At 36.9% G+C, this 27,192-nt stretch overlaps 2 protein-coding genes across 10 annotated transcripts in view; one reads left to right on the top strand and one right to left on the bottom strand.

Annotated features, from left to right (window-relative positions):
- SUPT3H (SPT3 homolog, SAGA and STAGA complex component) overlaps nucleotides 1-19,193 on the bottom strand; it is a 556,588-nt gene extending 537,395 nt beyond the window's left edge. The window contains exons 1-2 of the mRNA XM_027601307.2: nucleotides 18,934-19,193; nucleotides 5,019-5,119 (exon numbers count right to left, since the gene is read on the bottom strand). Of these exons, the coding sequence (XP_027457108.2) occupies nucleotides 5,019-5,119 (101 nt within the window). The 5' untranslated portion in view covers nucleotides 18,934-19,193. The remainder of the gene's footprint in view (nucleotides 1-5,018; nucleotides 5,120-18,933) is intronic.
- The window catches only part of RUNX2 (RUNX family transcription factor 2), a 238,392-nt gene that overhangs the window by 33,385 nt on the left and 177,815 nt on the right, over nucleotides 1-27,192 (top strand). The gene's annotated exons all lie outside the window — the stretch shown is intronic.

The following is a 27,192-nucleotide window of genomic DNA, read 5'->3' as shown; positions in this document are numbered from 1 at the left end:
AACATATTTTTCTCCCTGGTAATTACAGACATACTACCCTAAACTCAAAAGCCTTGTTACTTTCTTTTCATGAGATAACTGATAGAGATATTTCAGTACAAATTCAAAACTGTATTTTGTCCCATTTATAAGATGACATTTTTTCAGTGCAAGCACTTAACTCAGTTGGATCTAGCAACTTAAACATTTCCTTATTTAATTTCTGAAAGGAAACTAAGTATAACCAATGTTGTTACATAGCACTTTTTATATTCTCAATCAGCTTTCACACATTTTCTCACTTTCAGGAAAGACTGTGACCAACTTTAAATAATTTGAAAATCTTCCTCATCATTGTTATATTTATAAACCAATGTATATCTTAAAATATTCCAAATACATGCATTCTACAAAAAGTACAAGGGTAAGTTTATCCACATAGCTTAGTGTAAATTTATCATGAATCAAAGGAAAATATTAATGGTGATAAAATATAGTAGACATTTAAATATTCAACAATGTAGCTATCTTTATATCCAAAATTGTGACATATCACAAATATGAGCATCCAATAAGGAGCATATAAGTAACAAATATACAATTTTAACAAAAAATTATACTTTCTCTTGGTTATTGACATGGCCTTGCTTAAAAAGATTTGGTGATTAGGCATAGGAAACGGAAATAAATGCTATGATAATATGAAAATAACAACTTCATCCAATACTTATAAAAATTAGACCTCATTGCTAATGACACTAACAATAATTATTCAGCTTTCACATTACTTCACTACAGTACACTAGTCACACATAAATTAGTAAACATTGATTTGTAAACTAAATTTCCTAAATCAAAATCAAAGTTTGAATGGCTGAAATGTAATTTAGCACAATATGTCAAAAGCATGGACTCTGAGGGAGTTAGACTTCCTGGCTTAAGTATAGGTTTTGCCGCTTACTCTAACGGCAATTTTTTGCGAGTCACTGACTTTTGTGTTTCAATTTCCGCATCTAATCTACAAAAGGGGAATAACAGGGATCTACCTTACCAGGTTGTATGAAGGTTAAATGAAATGGTATATGGGAGTACTCAGGTAGTGCCTGGTACACATTATGCTCTATACAAGCATTCACTATTATCAGCATTATTAAAGCATCTCTGAAGTTGTAATATGTGGTTTGCACTATTTACCTTTTAAGAATGTTTCTCCAATTTCCTAAAAAACTTAAATGCACCAGGGAAACGATATTTGAAGGAACGCTGTGTCAGTTGAATAAAGATTACTAATACATATGTTTACATATTAGATCTCTTTAAAGTCAGATTAACGTGAGGCTAGAACTGGGAACATGATTCTTTCACAGCTCCTAACTTCAAAATGCTAAATAATAGCCAAATGATGCCATTTCACAGACATCTATGCCCTCATCTAATGCAGCAATGAATGGTTGTTGCTATGTGCCCCAAAAGCTCCCAGGAAAGAAACAAATCTCACTGAAAAAATTATTTTCAGTTTTGGACATACTAAGTTTGAGGTGCTCACAGAATACTTAAGAGGTGTTCCGGGAAGAAGTCAGAAGTACAGACCTCACAAAGCTTACTCTCAGAAGTTCATCACTCTTTATATTACCATGAAATTAATTTTTCACATCCTACTACATGACAGTTATGTGTCTCCACAAACCTTCTCTATCGCTACACTATTTTGAAGGCATCTAGGTCCTGCCATATAAGGGGTCAATAAATGTTGATTTTTAAAAATGCAAAACTTGCAGAACTATACAGTTAAGAGAGTGAATTTTATCGTATACTAAAAAAAAAACCTGATTAAAACAATTTCTTTTCAATCTGTGAATTTTAAATAAGGATGAAATTTTCATTTGGAAGAATTCTTACAAAATATAAGATGTAAACACAAAATTATTTTTTAATTTAGTCACATGAGAATTACTAAATTCTACCAAGCAGTAAAACCTGGAATCATCACCCGGCCAAAAACGTGAAAAAGTACAGTAAAATAAAGAAGAGAAAGCTCAATGAAGAACTCCTTGATATGCATTTAAATTAACCAAAATTCTTAAGAAGTTTATTAAAATACCTGCAAAGTGGATGAAGAGATTTCACTTTGTAATTTACAGACTTGAGTTCAATAACTTAAAAATGAAAAGCCTCTGGACTCTCCCAGCACACATTATTCAAAGAGCTGTGATAAGAAGCATGTAGCAAATGTGCTGAGTTATATGCACTAGGTAAGGGAAAGCTGTATCATCCCCAACGCACCAGCAACTGTCTGTCTGCTAATCCTTTAGTTTAAAATGTGTAGAAACACCTTCTAAAGAATGCTTCACTGTACTACTTACAACCCAAACTTAAAAGACGTTCCTTGATGGAATGGACCATACACTAGTACAGAGCAGCTGCCAGCTCTATATTTAACAGCAGATCATGACAATTTTGTTTGTGCTTGACAACTAGACACCTTTCAGTGAAACTATTCCCTGGAAATGCACTACACTATTGTTACTTATTTAGAGGGCAGGGAGCCAAGAGAAAAAGCGCTCATTAATGGTGAATGGGTGGGAAAGACAGTAACAGTAGAGGATTAAAAAATAGTAATACAATATACACAGGGTTAATAGAACTGTGAAATGGGGGTGGGGGGATATACAGAATGGAATTTCTATAACACAAAATAAACATGAAGATTTAAGTCTGCACTTCACATTTGAAATAAGCAAGAATAAATGTATATTGCTTCTTATATAATCAAAAGCCTGAAAACCTTATACTGATAGAAAATATTGGTAAATTTAAAAGGATTCCCCCAATTTGGGCCCTTTTTTCCTGTTCTATGAAACAATCCATAAGGGGAAAAAAATAACTTCAGACTATAAATGATGAATGTAACTATTAGGAATGGCCTCTCTAAGAGGTCTGAAATAGAAGGAAAATGTACATTTCTTCCAAAGCTGTAGCCAACAATAACTTTTGCATTCTGAATCCAGCTTAAGCATATTAGTTGAGAAGATGTTTGCAAAAGTATTTAATAAGAAAGTGCTGAATTTAGCTTTTATTTTTTTTCTGTTTTCTCAAGTGGCCTGCAGTCTATCAAATGCACTAAGAAGAACCTCTCCTAAGTGTAAATGACCAAAGGAAATAAAGCTTTCTTCTTATAGAGAGCTGTTTCCATAGATCAGGTAAACCTTTTCTGTAAAGGGCCATATAGTAAATATTTTCAGCTTTACAGGCCATATGGTCTCTGTCACAAATACTCAGCTCTGTCATGTAGCATGAAAGCAGTGACAGGTAACAGATAAATGAGTATGGGCGGAGTCCGATAAAACCTCATTTTCAACAACAGGCAGCCAGTCCATGGGACCATGACCATAGTTTGCTGACCTATGTTATAGAGCTTGTTTTTTTACCTATGACAAATATATTGTTTTAATAAATACCACCAACTTTGAAATATGATGTCTGGGATTTGCTTTAAAATATTTTACAAAAGAAAAGTGGAGAGTAGGTTAAATAAGACTAGCAAAACACAATTATTGTTAAGGTTGGATGATGGACGCATGGAGTTCATTATCCTATTCTCTGTAATTTCTTGAGTTTGAAATTAAAAGCTTTTAAAAATGCAAAGTAAATCAATGAACCAGCTCTACAGGAAAATAAATTTCTTCACTTTACTGTAAACCTTCTAAAGCACATTTATTATTTTGAAACATAATTAACATTATGCAACATAAAAAATTCTTAATGTAAAGCAACAAAACTAAAATGAAAAAGCTTATTACATAAAAGTGTATACCAGCATGAACCCTTAACATTTTCCATAATTTAAAACACAGGCTCCCCTCATATAACTCCTAAATTAATATATTAAATTTATTCTCATCTTATCTAACAAAATGTTACTGAGTTTTGGTTTAAGAATATAATTATTTTTATAGGGCACATGTTATTTATGTTAACATATAATAGGTTTACTATTTTTCAAATAAATTAATGTTTTTTTCCTCAGTTCTAAACTTTAAGCAATAAGTATTTATGGATACAACCTACATAAATAAATGCTGTTTAAGGTCTTCAACAACTAAGAATGTAAAAGGATCCTCAGACCAAAAAGCTTGAGAACCTAAGATCTAAATGTTCTCAGTGTTATCTAATGTTTACCACGTGTATGAACAGCATATGTATTTGAAAAATAATCATCACACAGTAAAGTTAATCCACTATGAGGACTATCAATATACACCCACGAGAGGAAGATACTTAAATCGTCAACAGAAACATTCTTTTCAACTTGCCCTGTGTGTCATAAATAATGTATCCACAGGAAAAGAAGAGCTCTAATGTGTTGACCCATTTATGCAGGTAACTGTCTGCTGAAACAATAATAAAGAAAAACTAATATATGCCAGCAGACATCTCTAATAAATGCGCTATCTCCTGTCAAGTCAAGATATGCCATGTCACTCAATGGAAGAAGCCAGAAATCAAGCTAATAAATGTGTTTTTTAAATGTTCTAAATTTTTTCTCAACGTTCAGCAATACAATGATTTCAAATTATATCAAAACTAGAAAGTAATTTAAATTAGGCTCATGGAATTATTATATTTGTGAAAAAATGAGAACCTCTCTGTGAAAACATCTGAACTAAGTATATAATCAATCTCAAAATTCTCTAAATCTAAAACTAAAATAGTAATAAACAATCTGTAACACAGATTTGAACAGATAATAACTACAGCAAAAATATTCATGTGATTGTTCATTCTTTTACAAAGATAAGCCAATATTTATTTTTCAAATACAAAGCTGTAGCCAACAATAACTTTTGCATTTTGTATTCTAGCATTTTTAACCCCTTTTTGCCCCTTTTGCATATGGCTATTTAAACTATTATCAGACTATTTCATTTTTACTTGATTACACATTTCCAAGTTAAGTTTTAGAAATTTTATAATTTTTGTTGTCTTTTATCAACCTGAATAAACTAAAATAGTAATATGTAATGCAGAGACATACTTACATCATACTCTGTAACTCTGCTGCAAAGCTTATAGACTTCCCTGTACTTCTTCCACTACTTGAAGTAGCAGTAGACATTGGGCTGGCTGCAGTATTATTCATCTAAATAAAAAAGAAATAAAGCTTACAAAATGTATTTAACTATAAATAAATGCATGGAAAATGGAAGCAATTATAAATTACTTCAAAAAGTATAGAAAATTTTAAATTTCTAATTTGTTCATAAATCTGACTTGTCCATACTTAATGTTCTTTATTAAAATGAAATAGTAAAGAGGGGGCACCTGGGTGGTGCAGTTAAGCATCCAACTCTTGGTTTCCACTTAAGTCGTGATCTCAGGGTCCTGGGATTAAGCCCCGCCTAGGACTCCGCTCTCAGCATGGGGTCTACTTGGGATTCTCTCTCCCTCTCCCTTTGCCCCTCCCCCTACCCACCACACTCACATGCGCTCTCTCTCTCTCAAATAAATAAATCTTTAAAATGAAGCAGTAAAGAGGAAAAAACTGCTTAGTCAAATACGATATCAAAAAAGTACTCACTTAAGTGATAAACATTTTAGTACAAATTTTTAATAAATAATAGAAGAAAAAGACTCATTAAAATACTTTACTAGAACTCCATGGTTTTCAGAATGTGTTCCAGGGAGCCCTAAGGTTCACGGGCAATATATTGAGGAGCTCCCAGTGGCCCCAAAGCATACCCTCCCGGTTCCATCCAGAATCAGAGAACAACTCTGATTTTTCTACGTCATGTATTGGGGTTCCAAGTAAGAGTTAATATAAAGAAAGAGTTGCACAGCTATAAGATACAAAATTAGAAAACCACTGCATAATCTAACCAAACCAAAGCCTAAAATATAAATAATAAAAATAAAGTCAATCAGTAGATCAGAAGTAAACACTGTGATATTTTATAATCTCATGGTTAAGTAAATCATCAATTTAAAATGTGACCTTTTTTTCCCAATACAATTAAGCTGATGCATAAGGGGAAAAGTAGATGCCAATCCTAATATATGCTATTTTATTTAATGCATGTGGCAGTCCCATAAACAAGAATTAGTGAAAGTAACATTAAAATAATGAAAGCAGAAAAAAGCCTCAACTGTTACTCAGTAAGTACTCAATAAATGTTAGCTATTATTTCCTATGTCCATATAAATTTTGCAATATAATTTTCCTTTAAAATGATCTGCAGATTTGAATATATGATACAATAAAGCAGTACTGCAAACTTTAGGTATCCTGTAGAAAAGTAGGAGAAGTCAGGAATCAGACTGCCTAGGTTCAAATCCCAGTTCTGCTACTTTACCGGGACTTCGGGCAAATGGCTTAACTTCTTTGTGCTTCAGTTCCTTCATCTTTAAAATGGGAATGATAATCCCACATTCTTAGGGTTGTTGTGAACATTCAATGAACTAATATGTACAAAGCATTCAGAACAGGTCTTAGCACACAGTAAGCATACAATGTTAATTTTATTATTGTACACAGACCTTAAGAATTCTCCCTCTATTGATCAGCTAAAAGCTTTTTTATATGACAAATTTAGGTTACTCTTTTTTCACAATCACAAGTCTAAGAAACTTGAATATTTTCACTAAAAGACCTTAACGCACTTCAACAAATGTTAAATACTTAGTTTCCTTATAAAATACTTTTTAGTACTGACATCACTACTGCTAGCAGTCATCCTAGCTCAAAATCTGTCTTTGACTCCTTCTTCTGCATCCTATAATTTGTAAACAAATTCTACTTTATGTTCTTACATCCTCCCCATCTTGTTCTACTGTTATGGCCCTCTCTATAAGCACTACTTATAGCTTCTCTCTTTCCATCTCAGTTCATTCTTCACCTCGCTGCAAAATTTATCTTCTTAATACATCCTCTAACCTGACAGCTCCTGTGGGCAATGGAGGCTAAAACTGATATAGGAAACCTGAACCAGGGTTATTTACCAAGCTCTGAGATGGAAGGACTGGGCTCCATGAAGACAACTGGAAAAAACAAAAAACAAAACTATTTATTTGTTATAACTACTATAAACCACTACTATAAACCACTGCCTGAGATAGGCAATATACGAAGCTTTTGAGAGAAGGCAACAAGACAGAGGTCTAAGATGAGCAGCATGCTAGCTGGCTGGCTAGATCTGGAATATCCCAATATCCTTCTGTGGCAAGGCCAACTATCTGCCAATATAAACCCTGGTCTAGTATGAGGTCCCTAAGGGCCAGGCCAAATGAAAGAGCAGAGAAGGAAAAACCTTTTACTCAAATTGAGCCTGAAAACCAAAATTCTAAAACACATAAAGAAGCTAATGCTATGAAAGACCATCGACTTTTTTTAAGCCTCAGTTTTCTTCTACACAGACTTTTAAAATAAGTACTTTTTTCTACAAATAATATAGGAAAAGAAACATCACCATTAGAACTCAGGTTAAAAAAAAAAAAAAATCACATCACCAAATCCAAGATTGGGGGAAGACAGACAGGAACCCAGTGACTTCTAGCAACAGTCCTACAGAATCAGGACAGTGATAAAAAAAGGAACCTGGCTCTCTCAAGGACCTTCGAAACAGTTTCCCTGTCCCACCAGAACACTGGCAACGATATGATGTCCCAGAGAAAACGTTAAAGTCAAAGTTTATGTATTAACCCCAGCCTCCAAAAACAGTTATGATTTAAGTTGACTCACGTCAGACTGGAAGACATGCCAGGCTATGGCACGATCCTGTGGCCTAATGTTCCATGACACTGCTGGAGCAATCTGTCCCTTTTTCACTTTGCAAATCCAGTTACCCTGTTTTAATGCTCTGAAGAGGAGACACTTCCAAAAGTAAATTCTTATTAAAATCACAGCTCTCTTCAGTTGTCCCCCTACTGCAAATGTTTCGTATCAAGAGTATTTATTGGTAAGAGGTAAAAGGTCCCAATCCTAGTTTATTATAACCACGATCATCCTTTCACAGTCAAGTTAATTTTTAAATCAAACAGGTGAATAACATTTTTCTGACATGATGAGCTGATAGCTCATTAGAATCTTTAAAATAATTATTTCCCATATCCGCATTTTGTTTGATTTAGATAATTAACTTCTTTAGACATAACTTCTTTACACATCAAAGTCCTATCAACCCAATGCTCTATTTCCTTTCTCCTAGACATTAAAAAAAAAAAAAGTCAGTTAAAAGCAGAAGCACTCAAGTCAATTTTCTCTAATAAATACAGTTAACATGGAACTGAAAACCTACTGTAATCTTCTCAATGGGTTAATGTCCTGCAGTTGTTTTAGCTTTCAATTGAAATGCAGCTGTTTGCCATATTTTACAAAATGAATTCAGATGTGCAGATGGAGGCCTAGATGATTTCAACATGCCACAGTTTAAATGTGAACCCAAAGAGTAAGTTCATCTCTGATTAATACTTACATTTACACCTGATTATTAAGTCAAGGTCCAATACTATGTCACACCTGTAAAATCCTATTCCAGAGTAGAAAAAGTGACATCTTTTATTTTAAAATGATGGCATTAAGGATATACCCTTTCCCTCAGAAAATACTATAACAAAAAATTTTTTTAATTGTAGTAAAGTTATACGTTACAAATGTGAATTAAACAAAAATTTAATGAACATGCTACTGGGTTTCTAATTATAGCTCACATTTTTGGTGCTAAATGACCAAAGAAGAAATACCATGAAACACCTTTGGCTTAAAATAGCTCAAAGAGTTGAAAACTTTATTACTAGTTATAGAACCATCAAAACATGAATATCTGGATTGTGAAATCCATCAGTCTACCCATTTATTAAGACAGCAGAATGTTTTATCATTTCACTTATTTATTTATTTGTTTGTTTATTTACTTGACAGAGAGACACAGCGAGAGAGGGAACACAAGCTGGGGGAGTGGGAGAGGGAGAAGCAGGCTTCCTGCGGAGCAGGGAGTCCGATGCTGCGCTCGATCCCAGGACTCTGGGATCATGACCTGAGCCAAAGGCAGACGCTTAACGACTGAGCCACCCAGGCACCCAGTTTTATCATTTCTTCTATTACATCACTGCTGAGGAAAATTAATTCAGCAGACCTATGTACTGATTCTGAGCATACACAGTTCCAATTCCAATCACTCATAAGCTGAACATCCTACATCATATAAATTAAGAGAAAACTGTTACAATCAGACATTCTCATTTTCATAGAACTCCAAAGGCAGGAAGCAATTATGGTTAAGCCAACACTATTATACACTGCATTCTGGTTCTGTTGTTTAAAAAAAAAACAAAAACTCAAGTTACATCATGATGTAAATTTCTCCTGCTGTGAAAAATAATGCCAAATGATCAATCACTGAGAATGTAAAAAATAAAAAAAATTAAGTGTACAAAATGTTAAATATTTGGGATGACACAATGATAATTCCAATATATTTATATATGCCCCATTTCAAGTGGACTTCAGAAGGTATAAAGCTCAAGAGTCCATACAATTACCTGCTAAAAGAGAAGCAACATACCATGAACAACCCCAAGAACAGAATACTCACATAATTTATAACTGTTTCAAAATGAATAGCAATTTTTCTGAAACTGCTAATTGTATTTTCATAACTAAAAATCATTTGTATTCACTTACCCCATATTAAATGAGTTCAGAACCTAAACTAACATGCATCGATCATAGCACTTCTCACACTACAGTGTTAACTATTTCTTTGTCATCGAACTGCTAACTGCTTAATGACAGGACACTGTTTATTCTGTAACTTTAATACCTAATATGCTGCCTACCACTGCCGATTCTCAGTAAATGTTGCGTGAATGATCAAATTACTGTATGGTGTAACAAGGAATACAAAGATAAGACATATTTATGCCATTTAGTAGCTTATAGCCTACTGAAGTTAACAGATCAGATATATTCAATGGAATGAGTTTAGAGATAATGCCCAAGATACTACGAGACAAGAGGAGCAGCTAAGACCCAGTCAATTATTATGGGAACTGTCCTGAGATTTAATACTTGTTACAATCTGAAAATAAAGCATATTTAACTGCATTAAACAACAACAAAAAAAAAGATAAGTGAATAGCACATCTGAACTATCCATAGGCCACTGGATTACTATAAAATCAAAGTGCAGAAGTGAAAGTATGTTGAAAATTATGAAGCACCATAAAAAGCAGTAAGATTGGAATGTAAACATTCTTCCTTACCATTCATTGAGCAATTATTTTTCTTAAAAACTACTGGAACAGGAATAAGTACCTCCTAACCAAAATCAGTTTGATTCTAATAAGTATGGATAAGAAGCTACAAATTTTCATAAGGAACACCCGATGATCAAAATGGCAAGTTATTAGCTATACTATAAATAGAGAACCACCTTTTTAATATAATTATCAAAGGCTTCATATTCATAGACAGAAAAACTCTTCTCTGTAATATATTATACTATTTCCTGGTATATTTTCCCCACCAAACCTGCTTCCCTGTCCAACAGTCCCAGTTCTATTAAGAGCAACACTACTCCTCAGTCACAGAAGTCCAAAAAAATCCAAGGCATTTTTGATTCGCCAGCTCCTTTCCTGACGACATCCATGCAGTCTGCTCCTGGCATATTTATTTTAATAAAGCAATTCTAATGCAATCTCTTCCTTTCCAATCTCACCTTAAACCCATCTCCCACCTTTCTAATTAATTCTGCACACCATCTCCAGAGTACTCATTCTAAATATTTGTTACTCCTCTACTCAAAGCATCCAAAATTTCTCTTTCACCTGGAGGACAAAACTTGTCTAAAATCAGTCCCACAGGACCTCTGCAGTCTCCTTTCCCATAGCAGTCAAAGCAAATATCCAGTTATCTCCCAAACCATCCCAGGTTCTTCTGAATCTTTAGCCTGTAATTCTTCCTATTTACAATACCTTTCGTTTCCTCTCCAAATCCTAGCTGCCTAGAAAAGCCCAACCTAAGCTCAGTATCTCCAAGAAGCCTTCCCAGACTCGTGATCATCAGGAATTCTCCTTTCCCTTTCATCTAATGTTTTCATTTACTAATCCTTTTGTTTAACATTAAATATTTCAGTGCACACACATTATTTTAGTTTATTAATAAAATAAACTTCCCCAACTGTTGGCAGATGACTGCATCTGTACCTCCTCCTTCACAAAGAAATGAAAAGCCTTTATTTACTCTCTCCACTCAGCTCTCCAAAGCCACTGTTCCTTCTCCTGATTCCCTCCTAGGACATTCAAGTCACCTCCTTATTTAAAGCCAATGCACCACCTGTTCATTGGCTTTATACATTCCTAACTATTTACTGGGCACGTACTATAGGCCAAACACTGTTGTAAAAGCTTGGGATATGGTCGTGACTGAGTTGACAAAAAGATGTTATAATGCAGGAGACAAGCATATAAATATAATGCTGGAGATGAGCATATAAATATAATACCAGATAGTGACAAATACTTTGAAAACAAATTAAACAAGTTGTTTTCAACCAGGAGGTGACATTTAATAGAAGATCTGAACGAACTTCCAGGCAAAAAGAATAGCAAAGTACCAAGACCTGAGGCCAATGTGGCTCAAGTGAAGAGAACAAAGGGGATAAGCAGTAGAAAATAAGGTCTGGTAGGTAGCAAGAGGCAGATGATATAAAGCCCTCTAGGCCATGGAGATTAAATTTTAGTTGACTATAATGTGAAACTATTAGAGAATTGTGACAAAGGAAGAGACTTGGAATATTTTAGGTTTTCTTTTAAGATTTATTTATTTTCGAGAGAGCGAGCGAGAGTGCTTGCGCGCGTGCATGCACAAGCACAGGGGATGGGCGGGGCACAGGGACAGAGACAGAACCCCAAGCAGATTCTTGACTGAGTGCAGAGCCCAACACGGGGCTCCATCTCAATACCCTGAGATCATGACCTGAGCCAAAATCAAGAGTCAGAGGCTCAACTGACTGAGCCATCCAGGCACCCCTGAAATATTTTGGGTTTTAAAAAGCTAACTCTCACTGCTGTGACATTATACTCTGAAGAAGCAAAGGTACAAGCAAGGAGACCAGTGAGAAAGTTACTGAAGTTGTTTAGACAAGGGAGGACAGTGGCCTGAATTAGTGGAACAAGTGGAGATGGTGAGAAGTGATGAGTCTTCTGGAATATATTTTGAAGACAGAGCTGATTGCTGATGGATTAGACAGGCGGTATGAAACAAAAGCAGTTAAGGATGACTGAAGTTGACGCTGAAGTTGGAGCCTGAGCAACAAACAGGTTGGACGGTGTGCCATTTACTGAGATCAGGAAAACTGAAAAGGAAAAAACAAACCAGGAGTTCAGTTTGAGCCCTACTGAGTCTGAGACAACTATTAGACATTCAAGTGGATATGAAATCCTGTAGGAGTTTTACGACAGATGTTGTAAGGCAGAAAATTGAAGGTTGTGCTAAGACGGATAATTAATCAATACAGTAGAATCTTAAAATAAGGCCCAACTAGTCTCTCAAGTTCAGTTTCCCCATCTGTCAAGAATAATTTCTGCCTCTCTCAGAGAAGTGTTATAAAGACAACAGTGGCTCCCACATATCAGGCATCCAAAAAATCTATCTGAATTGAAAAGAATATCAAAACATCTATAAACTATGAAAATTCCCAATAGGCAGATAGAAATGGTGCATTTACATATCCTAGTTGGCTACAGGAGCAACTACCTCTTTTTAACCTACAGACATAGGAGCCCAGTAACAGACTGCTCAGAGAACCGTGCAGTTTTATTATTACGTTTTTCTTCCTCAGTCTCAGATTAATATAGGTTTCTATTTCAAGTGCTTTCATATCCAGTACTCTCTTAGGGAAATATTGAGTTTCAAAAAAAAAATTTATTCTTTGCAAAAATAGGTCTTGAGGAGCGCTGCAAATGTGCGCACCAATCATCCTCAAATACCTCACATTCAAACCCTGACAAAATGGCAAGCTTACTTTTCTCATATTAAAACACTGTTGTTTTTACATAAAATATCATACAATTAAGTGACTTAATGGTTAACTTTTCAGATAAAATAAATGCAAAATTTTTTAGCCAATTATATTTTTAATAGCATGCGTATTTGACAAAGATGTCAAAAAGGGAGCTCTCTTAAACATCGAGATTCTCTACCACTCTAGATTCACATTCTAGAAATATTTAACCTTATGAGTAGTCTCTTTTAAACATAAACAAGTCAATAAACTATCTGATGTGGTTAAAAACACAGTTCATGTGATTAAAAAGAAAAAGGAATTAGAAATTTGCTTTTGCCATGTAAAAAATCGCTAAATTTGTATAAGCATTTCATAGTTTATAAAGGACTTTCACCTATATTAGTTCACATTTGTTCATACTCACCCTACAAGGCATGTTATGATGCCCCTACCAATGAGGAAAGCGAGAGTAAAAACTGGTTAAAGGTCACAAGTCTAACAAAAATCAGGCTTTGATCCCAGGTAGTTGATAACCTGAAATATTCTGCCCATGTACATATGTATTTTTACAAAAATTCACAAATCTCCCATTTTAGTGCCTTAGTTTTTTTCATTTGTAAACAATGCCTATCTCCTTTAACACACTAAAATAATGTGAAATTACTGAGAAGTTGTACACATAGTAAGTAGTCAGGGGACTTGTCATTAAGTTATCTTAGAGACCGATGACTTTAAAAGTTCAGGAAGTCTTTGCTTAAAAGTAAATCTGAGGCAGATGGATAAACAATTATAATAGACAAAACTATAACTATACAGATTGGCGGGAGGGGGACCAAAGACATCTGAGGTTCAGAACTACAGTTTAAAAAAAACTAATTTCATCCAAATCCCTCGTTTTTCAGGTGAGGAAACTGAAGTCCAGAGGGGTTTCTTGAACTGCCCAAGGACACATCACTATTTAGTGATACAGCTGGGACTAAAACTGAGGTCCCCTGACTTCTGGTCCAGAGTTCTTTCTACTATCCCACAAGAAACATACAAATAAAAGTTGATCATAATTAACTCACAAGACCTCCACAATGTGTTTGTCATAGTGAACTTTGTTGTGAAGTATCTGCCTATGCCAACTCACAGTTTAGCAGTAAATAGCTGGGCTCTGGAGTTCAAATACAGGCTCAAACACTTACCATGTGACCTTGGGCAAATCACATCACCTCCCTGCCTCAATTCCCTCATCTTTAAAATGCAGGTTAAAAGTACACTCCTCTTGTAGATTACATGAGGTTATATATATATATATATATATATATATATATACATATATATATAAAGCACTCAGGACAGTGCCTGGTACACAGAAAGCACTCAGTTTATTATCATGATGATGATGAAGAAGAAGAAAAAGAAAGAAGAATCCAAGCAAAATTACAGTTTCTTAAAAACATATCACAAAGTATTATCATTAAACATCTATATTCTCAAAGAAGGAATGTTATGAATAGGAGTAGTCCTTTAAAGATCTAGAAGCAAATAATATGAAAGAAGTGAAATATACAATCTTCAGTCATAAGACTGAAGACATAGCATTTAAAACAAGAGTACACTTCAAGATTTTAAAATAATTTATATTTGTATAGTATTTTGCATTTATAAAGTACACTCACATAAATTCTTTCATTTACTGCCCTATGAATTTAATGATCAACCATTTTTTTCAGCAACTACTACATACCATATGCCAGATAGCATGCTATTTTCATATTCATTGCCTTATTTAACCTTCAATATCCACTATCAGCCAGATATTATCAGAGGCAGCAGTATAACGCCAAAAAACTGACATAACCATTCCAGAAAGTAACAGCCTCATCGGTATCACCTATTAAGTGGGAATGACACATATGTGGATAAACAAATGAGATACAGCATTTTGCGCAGTAGATGGAATACATCAAATGTCCATTAAAATGCTGGGTCTCCCTTAGCAGTAATACGTAGTTGTTTTGTGCAGAAAATATATCACAGGCACTTGGGTGGCTTAGTCAGTTAAGCATCCACTCTTGGTTTCAGCTCAGGTCATGATCTCAGGGTCCTGGGACTGAGTCAGGTTACATGCTCATTGTGGAGCCTGCTTAGGATTCTCTCTCCCTCTCCCCCGCCCCCCCTAAAATAAATAAATCTTGGGGAAAAAAAAAAAGAAAATATATTGCAACCAGATCAGTAAAGCACTAATACCATGATTTACAGTACTGTTAAAAAGAGCAACCTTAGGTAGTGCCTATAATACTCTATAGTGTTTTACAAATAAAAATACGCAACAATTTTTGCAGATTTAAGGTCAGTCTTTACTAGAGATAGTAGGCTGACAAGCTGAGACAAAACTAATTAAATAATAAAATGTCTGTAAAGCAAGACAATTTGTGTAATTCTCTTCTGAAGTCTTCAACAATCCTGTGAGAAGGCTAAGATGAGTTGAGATACTAATTCCATTTTACAGAAGAAATTAAGGCTCAGAGAGGTTAAATACTTTAACTGAAGTAACAAAGAGAGAATATGGCAGAGAAGGACTAACCTGAGGTTTTCAGAATTAGTTTTAAGTACTTCTTTGCACCTATCCACAATGTATCTCAGAACATCAATATCTCTTCCAGATCCTTTATCCAATAATCTTAAGGGGTGCCTGGGTGGCTCAATTTGTTGAGCGACTACCTTCGGCTCAAGTCGTGATCCCAGGGTCCTGGGATTGAGCCCCGCATCGGGCTCCCTGCTCAGCGGGGAGCCTGCTTCTCCCCCTCCCTCTGCCTGCCGCTCCCCCTGCTTGTGCTCTCTTTCTCAAATAAATAAATAAAATCTTTTAAAAAATTAATAAACTTAAGGGTAAAACAGCTAATATTTATTGAGCACTCACTTATGTGCTTTGCTGTACACAATGCATCACATGGATTACCTCCTTTAATCCTCAGCAGAGTAAGGACTCAAACCAAGTGTGTTTGACTCTCAATAAAACATTTTACCTACCACAGTATAAATTAATACAATAATGCATTTGGCTGAAGTATTTTTCTTTACTATTTAAGTGAACTAATCCTTCTTGAACATTCTAAATGCATAATAAACAGATTTCTGACCGACTTCACTATTCAACTTCACCATAAAATAAAATGGGTATTATTTTCAACAAGAATACTCAGTCTTCTGATTTGATTGACATGGTCTTTCTTTGCAGCCTCCTATACCAAAAGATCATTTAAGCAGAAAAAAACAAAAATCAACCTGCCCAAGATTTCCATTCAATATACGGAGAGAAGTAAAAATTTGTAATTATGAGTGGCTTAAATGGATATGTCACTTGCTGGCCTTATTCCAGATATCTTATCTATTATTTAAGCACACAAGCAATAATTCTCTCAATACTTTAGTACTTTTGTGCGACTGCAATATGGTTAATCCTCTTAAAATTACAAATTACAAATTTCAACAAGAATAAAAGTAGGGTGATCATATTTTTATGTGGTACCAACTGGGACATTTTTTATAAGAAAGGGGCTCTATTAATAATTATGCCAGGACAAACAGGCCCTAAACAATGACTGTCGCAGAGAAGATGGGGTATACAATCACCCTATATAAGAGCAACCCATTTTGATTTGTATGTTATAGGTTATTCTCTGTATATGCTTAATCCATGAGCTTTAAATTTTTGGCCTAGATCTACCGAGTATCTTCAGCCTTGAGATCAAGGACACCATTTTACAGACACCAGGCCAGAGTTAAGGGTGCTATCTATAAAAAAAGGTTTTTTTAAGTTTTATTCTCCAACCTAACTTTATAGACATCTGCTTAAAAAAAAAAATCTACAGATATCAAAGAAAGAAATCTTACAAATATCACCAAGTTTCAGACTATCTCTTCAAAAGTTTTGAATACCAATAACCACAAAACTATTTCTAAAATGGCCCAATGTGGGGCACCTGGGAGGCTCAGTTAAATGTCGGCTTTCCACTCAGGTCGTGATCTCAGGGTCCTGGAATCAAGCCCCACATCAGGCTCCCTGCTCAGTGGGAAGACTGCTTCCCCTGTCCCTCTGCTCCTCCCCCATCCCCTTAGAGCTCTCTCTCAAGTAAAATCTTTAAAAAATAAAATAAAATGGCCCCCAATGCTCAAAGGTTACTACTAGAAACTATCAATTTGCTTTACTATACAAAAGTTATAAAACAAAAAAACACCATCTTTCAAATGGAAAAAAACTTCAGGAATAAAAAAGTTGAAAAGTTTTCACTAAACCTAACCAAAATGATAAAAGATAGTGAAAATCCATGGCCACCATACGGTACAAAAATGATTAAAGGAAATGCCAGATAGTATTGCTATGGCTCTCCAGATGAATCTGGCATTAGCTGTACAACCTAAGGAGTAAAAAGAATGATCTGCTTTAATTTGTCAAGCTGTAAATAAGTACTAACAGACCCATGCTTTGAACTATAGTATTTGAGCAAAAGGCATTATTTGAATATAATTATGATTCCCTAAGGCAATAAATGTTCCAAGAGTTGTCTTCTTTGACTTAGAACTCAACCAAATCAAGAATTGGAAGGGATCTCAAAGTCTAAATTCCAAGCTTAGGCTGTCCAATAAGGCAGCAACCAGGCACTTGTGGTTACTTATATTTAAATTAATTAAAACAAAATTTAAAATTAAATTCCTCAGTGCACTAGCCATATTTCAAGTGCTCAAGAGCCACCTGAGGCCAGTGCATACCATATTAGTACAGCACAGATTACAGACTATTTCCATCATGGCAGTAAGTTCTACAATATCGGACACTGCTGCTCTAGACTTAGGCTGCTCTAGATGTTTGCTTAAATATTCCCAGAGATAAGAAATTTGCCATAATGAAGTGCAATGAAGTGCATTCTCTTTTTGCAAAGTACCATCAAAAAACTGTTCTCATAGTCCGTCAAATCCTGTCTCTCTGAAACATCCACCAGAAATTCCAGGAGTTCCGTCCTCAATTTGGTCTTCAAGTAAATCACTGCACGGTTCGCTCAATTCCATTTCCAAAGTTCTGACTCCTAACATACGCTAAAACCCTAAGTCCTTTCCACCCAGATAAATATATACTAATTTTTTTCAAACGAAACAGTTTAAAGTTTGTATCAGCCTCAGGAAGGTATGCTAATTTATCCACGTGTACATTAACAACACATGTCAGTGTCGCCTCTGAGTGTCAGATATCACATTCCACTATTCCCATAAATCTACTCTCGCTTACAGGACCTTCAAGCGTCTTGATTTTTAATTTAGAAAACAGGGTCACAGTCATTCTGAATTTCTTAAAACATAGAGACTAAAATGAATTACACTTAACATGTAATTGATCAGTGCCTGGTGCTGAACTAGGCTATTACTACCCCCATTTACAGAACGGAACACCCAGCCAAAAGCAGGCTAAATAATTTCCCCAGGGGTCGCAGATGTGGGCATAGCCCACAGAGAACAGAGTGGGGCTTTTCGTTTTCCTGGATGCTACACGTTTCCTAACGCTACCTAACGCTTCTTCCCCCCTGCCCAAAAAGCAATTTCCTTCCGTAAAGATTCTTCCCAGCAAAACACTAGCTACAGGACGCGCGAAAGGTGCCTAACACACCCCCACGCCAGCTCCCGCTGGCCTGCCCAGCTCCCCTCGCCCCACGCCCACCCGCCGACGGGGAGGAGTCAAGAGCCAGCTCCACGCTTGGCGGGAGGACCGGGTGCCGAGCCCGGCCAGCGCCTCATACGACCGTCCTCCCTTTAGCCCTTGAGCGCAAACGCCCGTTCCTCCCCCGCGGCCGCCCTCGGGCAGGGGCCAGGGTGGGGCCGGGGCCCAGAGACGCGGGGCTCGCCACGCGCCGTTCCTCCCGGGTCGCAGACCTCTCCCCGCCCGCCCCGCACCGCCCCCCGCACCCCCTACAACCTCTGATTTAAAGAACACTTGTAGGCACGGCGGCGCGTCCCGCGTGGAGAATGTGGGGAGAGATGGTGCGGTTTCTGCTGCGGCGGCCCGGGACACGCTTGGAAAGGGGCCGGGTGGAGGGCTGAGAGTGTAGAAAGGGAGAAGGTGGCTCGGCCGGGGCGGGGGGGGGGGACAAAATGGCGTGAGCCCGACTCTCCGTGGGGCGGAGGCTGCGGAGCCGGAGGAAGGAGCACTGCAGATGCCCCCACAACTAGCTGCGCGGGCACTGGCGCATGCGCGCTCGGCCAGGTGGCCGTGGTCTCCTTTCCCGAGCAAGCCACTTCCGCCACGCTCGCCGGGGGCGGGGCGTCGTGGAGCGCCACCCGCAGTCTCTTTCCTTGCGGCGGGCAAACCCTGATCCGGGCAGCTAGCCTCGAAGCGGGGCCTGCCGGGAGAGCAGTGGAGTTGAGCGGAGAATCGAAGGGTGTTCGAGGGCCAAGCCGTTCTTTAAGAATGGAGCTGACAGAGCTAGGGTTTTCGAGCGGTTGGGTGACCTACACTGGAAGTTTGTTTTCAGCTTCAGGGCAGAGATTGTCCTGTGTGAGCTTCTGTCTAGGAACTGGGGTGAATCGGAGTCTTAACCGGATTGTGCTTTTAGGATGGGGAAGGGAAACGGAGAGACCAAAAAGACCCGCTCCCCCAAGGGACCGCAGTACGGGGGTGTTTCTGGGACCGTGAGACTCCCAGCTCTTCTGCAGGCTCCCGAACACCACCACTCCCCACCCTGCCTCTGCAGCAAAGTCATTGGAGAGGCGGTGAGATGATGATGGTTCACCATGAATACCCCTCACTCCCATCACCAGACTCATTTTACCAAATTCAGGCATTTAACGACCGCGTTTTTATAATTGAAATATTTTCCTATATCAAGGGGTGGCTTGTTGTTGTTTTTGGATGATCTTATTTTTATTTTTCCTTAGGATTTTGTCCTGTTCCTAATTTTTAAATCTTGTACCCCCACTATTGAGCTGACTGTCCTGTGCTCTCAATTTGAGTGCTATAGATGTAGTTCTTTAATACAATAGCCAATTACTTCAGTATATGAAGTCTTGTTATATATATTTTTAACATTGTTTTCAGCTGCTTAGGAAAGAAAACTGAGTTATCATCCATGCTTACGTCCACTCCTGTGACGTCCAATATTATAAAGTATTTCACAGAAATTCAACTACTAACCTTCATCATGTCTTTTAAAGCATTATAGCTTCAGTTATTTTCTTGCCTATGAATATTTGTGTTCTGACAAAATCTTTTCCTAATTGCTTCCGTTTTTTTAAAATAGCAACTTATTTGAATATTTCCTCTGGGTCATAGTTGAGTCTGCTGTTAATTTTGTGTTTAGTTCTCTTTAATCTCCCCAACACTTCACAATTTGACAAATACTTAAAAGTTCCAAAATAATAAATATATTTAGGATGTAAAAATCTCATCATAATGTGTAAATCAGGGCTTAGTGCAATGCTGGGCAAAGTGTAAAGAATAAGGAAGGGAAAGTAACAATTGTCATTTCTTACAAAAGAAAACCAATTTATACAGTAGTTGAAAAGCCCTTTCAAGTATGTTACCAAGAAAATAATTAGGAGAAAATGAAGACAAAAATTGATATTACATCTAAGGAAATATAACCCAAAGCAGATCGTTTCAATTAAAATTACATTCAGTTAATGTTGCCATAGTATTTGCATGGGAGTTTTACCTGCATCACGTGGAGGCCAGATTTGACCTAACTTTTCAGAATAGAACCCAGATCTTCTTACTCTCAGGCTACTGGTGTCTAACCTACATATAATCACATGCAACAGGAGTTAATGAAAGTGAGGCATGGAGAACGGAAACTGAATTAAACCAGGCACTGGTAGAAGGAACTCAAAAATTCACTCTTAGGAAATTGCGAATTGTGCTGTTGGCAGAGATCTTAGCTTTGAAGTCACGTGAGTTATCCTAGTGTTCCTACCTCCTGGAATCTATTAAAATCCATTTTAAAAATTTGATTTAGCCATAATTTTGTTTGTAGTTTGAGAGCACTGCTGTACACAAAGGGTCAAAATATCTTCCATTCGGTTATTATCAAGTATCCTAAACTATCAATGCTACTAGGTTACCTTAATTAAAACAAAGTTAAAACAATGAGGCTGTTGCTGAAATTAAGACATTCACGACTACCATCTCTCAGAAAAATACATGATTTCCAAAGCATGTGGAGAAAACGCCAGGAGACCAAGTGAATGCATCACACCACAAAAATGTCTCTGTCCCTTAAACAAAGCTGTTAAAGGAAAATGAAGCATAGTTACCATAGACTTTCACATTCCTCTGGCATAAAAACCTTCCTATAGAGTCATTAGTGCAAAAAAAAAAAAGTGCAGTCATCTAAGTAAACATGCCTCTTGGCATCCTAAAAATGATTAGGTTAGATAATGAAAGAAACCCTAATTCTCCAGATAGCAGAATCTATGCCTAATAGGAAACATCTCTGTGATGAAGTGGTCTCTTCTCCTCATGTGGACTCATAAGTTCACTGCAGGTGAGCTGCAAATTCTTTTTCTTTTGTGATCCATGACTCTTATTTATTAGGATGCCTGAAGGAAGCTCTTTCTTTTCTTATTTATCAATTATTTTGTTCTTTGCTTTCTCTGTCTTAGATTTCTAAGTAGTGGCTCATAAAGTCACCATGGAAGTAAACTGGGTAGAACGGCATATTGTTTAGAACTGCAGATTGCAATTGTTGCTATATTCAATTAATTTTCTGATAGTAAGAGCTTTTTTCAATTCCAGCTTGCTTTACATTTAGAACAAGTTGTTCTGACCAAAAAGATTACTCAGTTCTGTGGTACCTGGGCAAGCTGCTTAGCATTGTTGGGCCTCCATTTTCTTTTCTGTAAAATAAGGTGATCAAACCAAATGAACGAAAACCTTGTAGCCCTAAAATTCTATGCTCCTTTAAAATGGGAATGACTGGCACCTGGGTGGCTCAGTAAAGCATCTGCCTTTGGCTCAGGTTGTGATCCCGGCAGGGTCCTGGGATGGAGCCCGCATCATGCTCCCTGCCTAGCGAGAAGCCTGCTTCTCCCTCTCCCACTCCCCCTGCTTGTGTTCCCTCTCTCGCTGTGTCTCCTCTGTCAAATAAATAAATAAAATCTTAAAAAATTAAAAAATTAAAAATACAATAAGATAGGAATGACCAAGGAGGGAGGTTAAAGTGGTACAAAATAATTTCAGCATTCGATGTATTTGTGCTACCCAAAGGTACAGAATATTCAAGGCTCTCGTTGTAGGCTGACATGGATATTCAACTGCTACTATGTGCTTAAAAAAGGAAGACCAACATGAAAAACACACATGAATCAAATCTATTGAAATACAGGAGGGGGGTGTATCACATAATTATTCAAGGTGTAATCAAAGTAGCGTCCCATGCCTTCCAAATTACATTCATAGATTTCAAATTAAGAAGAGCACTACAGTGATGAGAGAAGAAATGTTAATAATTCTGAGCAGTTTGTAGAACTGTAATCATGATCCATTCTCTTAGGAACCTCTCATTGCAGATTTAACACTCCAGGATCTTTTAAAATTAGTCCTTGGCTACTGAGAAAATGATCATGTTTTGAGATTTAGAATGGGAAAGGAATCATACACCATCAGGGTTTCATAAAGCCCCCAAACTCTCTAGACACATGGAAACTTAGCTGCTTTCATTCCCATGGAATCCGATATATAATTCCCTTGTTCTGGAAACAAGCAACTTCTACATTTCTCCCCTTGAAGATAAGGTCTATTCACTGAGTATAAGTGATGGGTGCTTATTAGTTCACTCATTCAACAAATAATTATGGTAAGCCTACCATGTACCTGACATTATTCTAGGAGCTGCAGATATAGCAGTGAACAAAACAGACAAAAATCTCTGCCATTGTCAAACATAGTAGGAGTAGTTGAGCAATAAATTAAGTATACCTAAATAAAATAATGTGTTAGAAAGCCATGGGTGTAACAGAACCGGGGGGGGGGGGGGATTTATACAACAGGGAAGGATAAGGAATGAGAAAAACATAGGAGGAATGGGAGAATTGTTCATTTTTAAATTGGGCAAGCAGGGTAGGCCTCACTGACAAAGTGACATTTGAATCATGACTTGATGAAGGTGAAGGAGGTAGCTGCAAATATCTAAAGAAAGAGGTATCTGCAGATATCTCCAGAGAGTGAGAATAACCCACACCAAGGCCCTGAGTTGGGAACAAACCTAATAAGTTGTAGGAATGGCCAGAGGCCATTTTATCTGAAAAAAAAAAAAAAATGACCCAGGAAAAAAAAAGAAATAGTATAATGTGAGGTCACAGAGGGACTAGGAGTCCAGATGGTAGAAGCCTAGGACAGGGAGGCTGTTAGTAGAGGATTGACATGATATAGCTTAGGTTTTAAAATAATTACTCTGGCTGCCAGGTTAAAAATAGTCTGTGGAGTACAGGTCTTATTGCAGTAACCCAGGCAAGAGGTGCTGGGAGCTAGCACTAGGGTTATTACGGTAGACTCCATAAGACATGGTTAAATTCTGGATATAATTTCAAAATCAATATGATTTCCTGACAGATTGGATTGGGGGTTCTAGAGAAAGAGAGGCGTAAAGGATGACTGAAGTGTTCTGGGAAACTGGAAAAATGAATTTGCCATACTTGAAACAGGATAAAGTGGGGATGGATATGTTGGGTAGGTGTAAGAGATCAAGAATTCACTTTTAGGCATAAATAAGTAATTAAGTACAGTGTTTGTATTATCTATTGTTTTGCCATCATAAGTAAATTCTTATGGAAATGAAAAAAATTGTACCTGTAAACTTCTTTAATAATTATTTAATTAATTTCTAATCCTGCTCACATTACAGAGGCCCATATAGACCTCTATGACATAAGTCAAGGAATATCTGACTTTTGTTTTAAGATGTGAAGCCAGCTCAACATCCTCTTGTTAAAAAAAACCAAAAACAACAAACAAACAAACAAAACCCTTTCTTTTGCTGTTGTTCTATCAATACCTGACAGCAAGGTGGGGAATTTAGTTGACACAAAAATACAGAACATCCAGTTCCCCAAAGTATTTTCATTGAAATATTTAGATTTAAAATGGATCTATTTCAGTGAATTATTTGGATAACTGCCTCCATTTGCTATTACACATATGCATTTCTTTTTCTTTTTCTTTTTTTATTATGCATGGAAACAGTACCAAAACTTAATCAGTGCCATGACTGAAATACACCACAGTATGGCTAATGCAAACTGCTATTCCTGGTTCACACTCCGAAGCTGGATGCAATAAGTTTATTTTGATTAAGGAATGCTCAGAACAGTTCTTAGTGATCAAGAAACTATGCCAGCAGATTTGATTAAGTTGTTTTAGTTTTAGTTTTTAAATAGATGCAGCTTAGGCCATATTTTCTCTTTCCAGAATATATTTAAGACAACTTCAATAACTCAGTCAGGCGTAGTACAAAATATATAGGCTTTGGTGCCACTTATAAGCCATGATGCCCTGGACAAATTATTCAACTTTCCAAAAAATGAGTGTCCTCCACTATAAAATAGGAATAAGGATATCTATGCGGTAAGGTTGTTATCAGGATTTAAATGAAAAGTTGCTGACACTTTGAAAATATTCATTAATTTATAGTTATTGTTGTTTTTCAGTTTTTAATGGGCTATTGAGTAATATTTGTAATGTTTATATTTTTGATGTATTAGACATGGGAATAAATTAAGCAGGAGATCCTATCTCAAGTATTAGTGTTTTGTTTTTTCTGAATTCAATAAATATGTCAGTATGACAATTATTCTTTTAACAAACATTAATTGAGAACCCTTAAGTATACCAGCCATTGTTAGGTCTTGCTTGGAGATATGGTGACAAATAACACAGAGTTTCTGACCTCAAAATGACTTCTTACTGATAAATTTTGGAGAGACGAAGTGGTATAAACAAGAGCACAGTCACCGTGATAATATGTAACACAAATATTAGCTGAGATCTCCCTGACTTTTAAGCTGTAGGTTAAAGCTGGATTGAGCAATGATTCCACCTCATTTGTAAGCCCAGTAGCCAACTCAGAGTCTCTTCATATCTTTGGGGAGCTAATGTTCTCATGATCCCCTCTTGCTCTAAACTTCCACTTATGCTAAATTAGTGAAGTCCATGGATGAGCTTCCAACTGTCCTTATTCCACAAACATCCACTCAGATGTAAAACTTAGCCCTCTTCCTAGATTTCACCCAAAAGCATTTTCACAAAGCTTTGCGTGGGGACAGCGGATAGAAGATGACAGGTAGGAGAAATACTAAAGGAGTAGAATTTACAGGACTTAGTGACTGGTAACATAGGAGGATGGAAGGAAGGCAAAGAGAGGGAACTCAAGGATGATTCCAAGTTTTCTCAACATACTAAGTGGCAGGTTGAACATTTTGAGTTTAAAGTGATCATATAAAGTTACAGGTGGCTACCATCAACAGTCAACTAGACTATTCAGACACAATGGTAAAGATAGAAGTTAGACTAAAGTCTGGAGCTCAAGAGAGTAAATGGCCTTTTAGATTTGGGAACCAGCAGCATACAGCATACAGCATTCCAGACACATCACTCAGATGTACAATTTAGCCCTATTCCTAGATTTGGCCTAAGAACATTTTCATAAACATCTACGTGGGCACAACTGAAGCCAAGGAAGACAATGAAATGCCCAAGAAAGCATGCATAGAAAGAGAGAAGTGAGTCAAAGATTGGATTCCAGACACCCACATTCAATGGCAAAGGGAGAGTAAGAACCTACAAAGAACACTGAGAAGGTAGTGGTGTCACAGAAACCAGGAGAGCAGGGAGCTTCGAAGAAGGAGATGAATGGCACTAAAATGAGAATTGGTGTTAACTGTGCTTAGCCTGTTCAAAGTCACCTTGGGCAAAGCACCATCACTAGGGTGGTAGGATTAGAAACTTGGTTGTAGTGACTTGAGAAGAGTAAATAAGGAAGTTGAGAAATCAAGTGTGTTATTCTTCCCAAGAATGTGTCCTATGAAGAAGAAAGAGATTGGCTAGAGAAATATTAAGGGTCACAGGATAGATTTTCAAAAATCAAGGACTTGGGCTTGTTTACAAGCTTTGGAGAAGAAGCCGGTAAAGAGGGAGAGGTTGGACACTTGATATAGAAGAGGGCCAATTACAAAATCTCTAGGAAGCAAAGATGAAATTCGATCCTGGACAAGACTGGACGGTGTTTTTTCTTTTTCTTTTTGATCAAGAGTCCAGGAAGTAGACCTGAAAATGGAAAAGGGATAGAATGGAAGAAAGGAATAAGAACCTGAGGCAGTTCATACACAATGACCCGAATTTTCCCTGTAATGTAGGAAAATGGAGGTGGTGAAAATTGGGGATGATGCTATAAGATAGGTATATGAGGTGATGAAATTTTGTTGAACCGCTGTGGGGAGTAGGAGAGAAACAGCCAAGGGCCTGCTAAGTTGAAAACAGCCCCAGGTACAGAGCGGAGGGTCCTCAAAGCATGGTTGCGGTACCTACTTCTTGTTACAAATGCAAATTTGGGTCCCACTCCATACCCGCAGAATCAGAAACTGGAGGTGGAGTTCAACATCAGTCTTTTTTAACAAGCCCTCCTGGTAATCACCTCCCGGTGTGATTTCAAGGTTCTCTAATGTTTGAAAACAACTTCTATAGAACTTGTGACTTCCCCCCAGTAAGCCAGCAATTAAGGCAAAAATTACGCTATTTGACCACGTTCTAGTAATCTTTGGTCATTTTCTGTATTACGGTAAAATATATACAGAACAAAATCTTTAAGGATTTAAAATTTCTGCTGGTTTCTCTTTGGAAATGGGTGTCTGACAAAGAGAATCCTTTGTTTCAAGTTTTACAAAGCAAATACTGTAAAACCTTTTTTCCCGTTCTACTCAATTTAAACATTTATAATAGAGAAATAATAAAATGGCAATTTACTTCATCAAAAGTATTCACTAACTAGCTATATAGCAGCAGTTCTCAAATTATGCTCCTGCTCTAGTATCATCCCATTCTAAACAAATAATGGTAGTCATTTCTCAGTTCACATGAAGAAAGTTAGTGACTTAAGTCTTCTTCATTTTAAGTTATTCTCCAATAAGGGAGCACCTGGGTGGCTCAGTCGGCTAAGAAAGCATCTGCCGTTAGCTCAGATCATGATCC

This window comes from Zalophus californianus, chromosome 7 (assembly GCF_009762305.2).
Source record: "Zalophus californianus isolate mZalCal1 chromosome 7, mZalCal1.pri.v2, whole genome shotgun sequence".
NCBI lineage: Eukaryota > Metazoa > Chordata > Mammalia > Carnivora > Otariidae > Zalophus > Zalophus californianus.
Note: the sequence above shows the minus strand (reverse complement) of the source record. Positions and strands in the feature narration are given on the sequence as shown.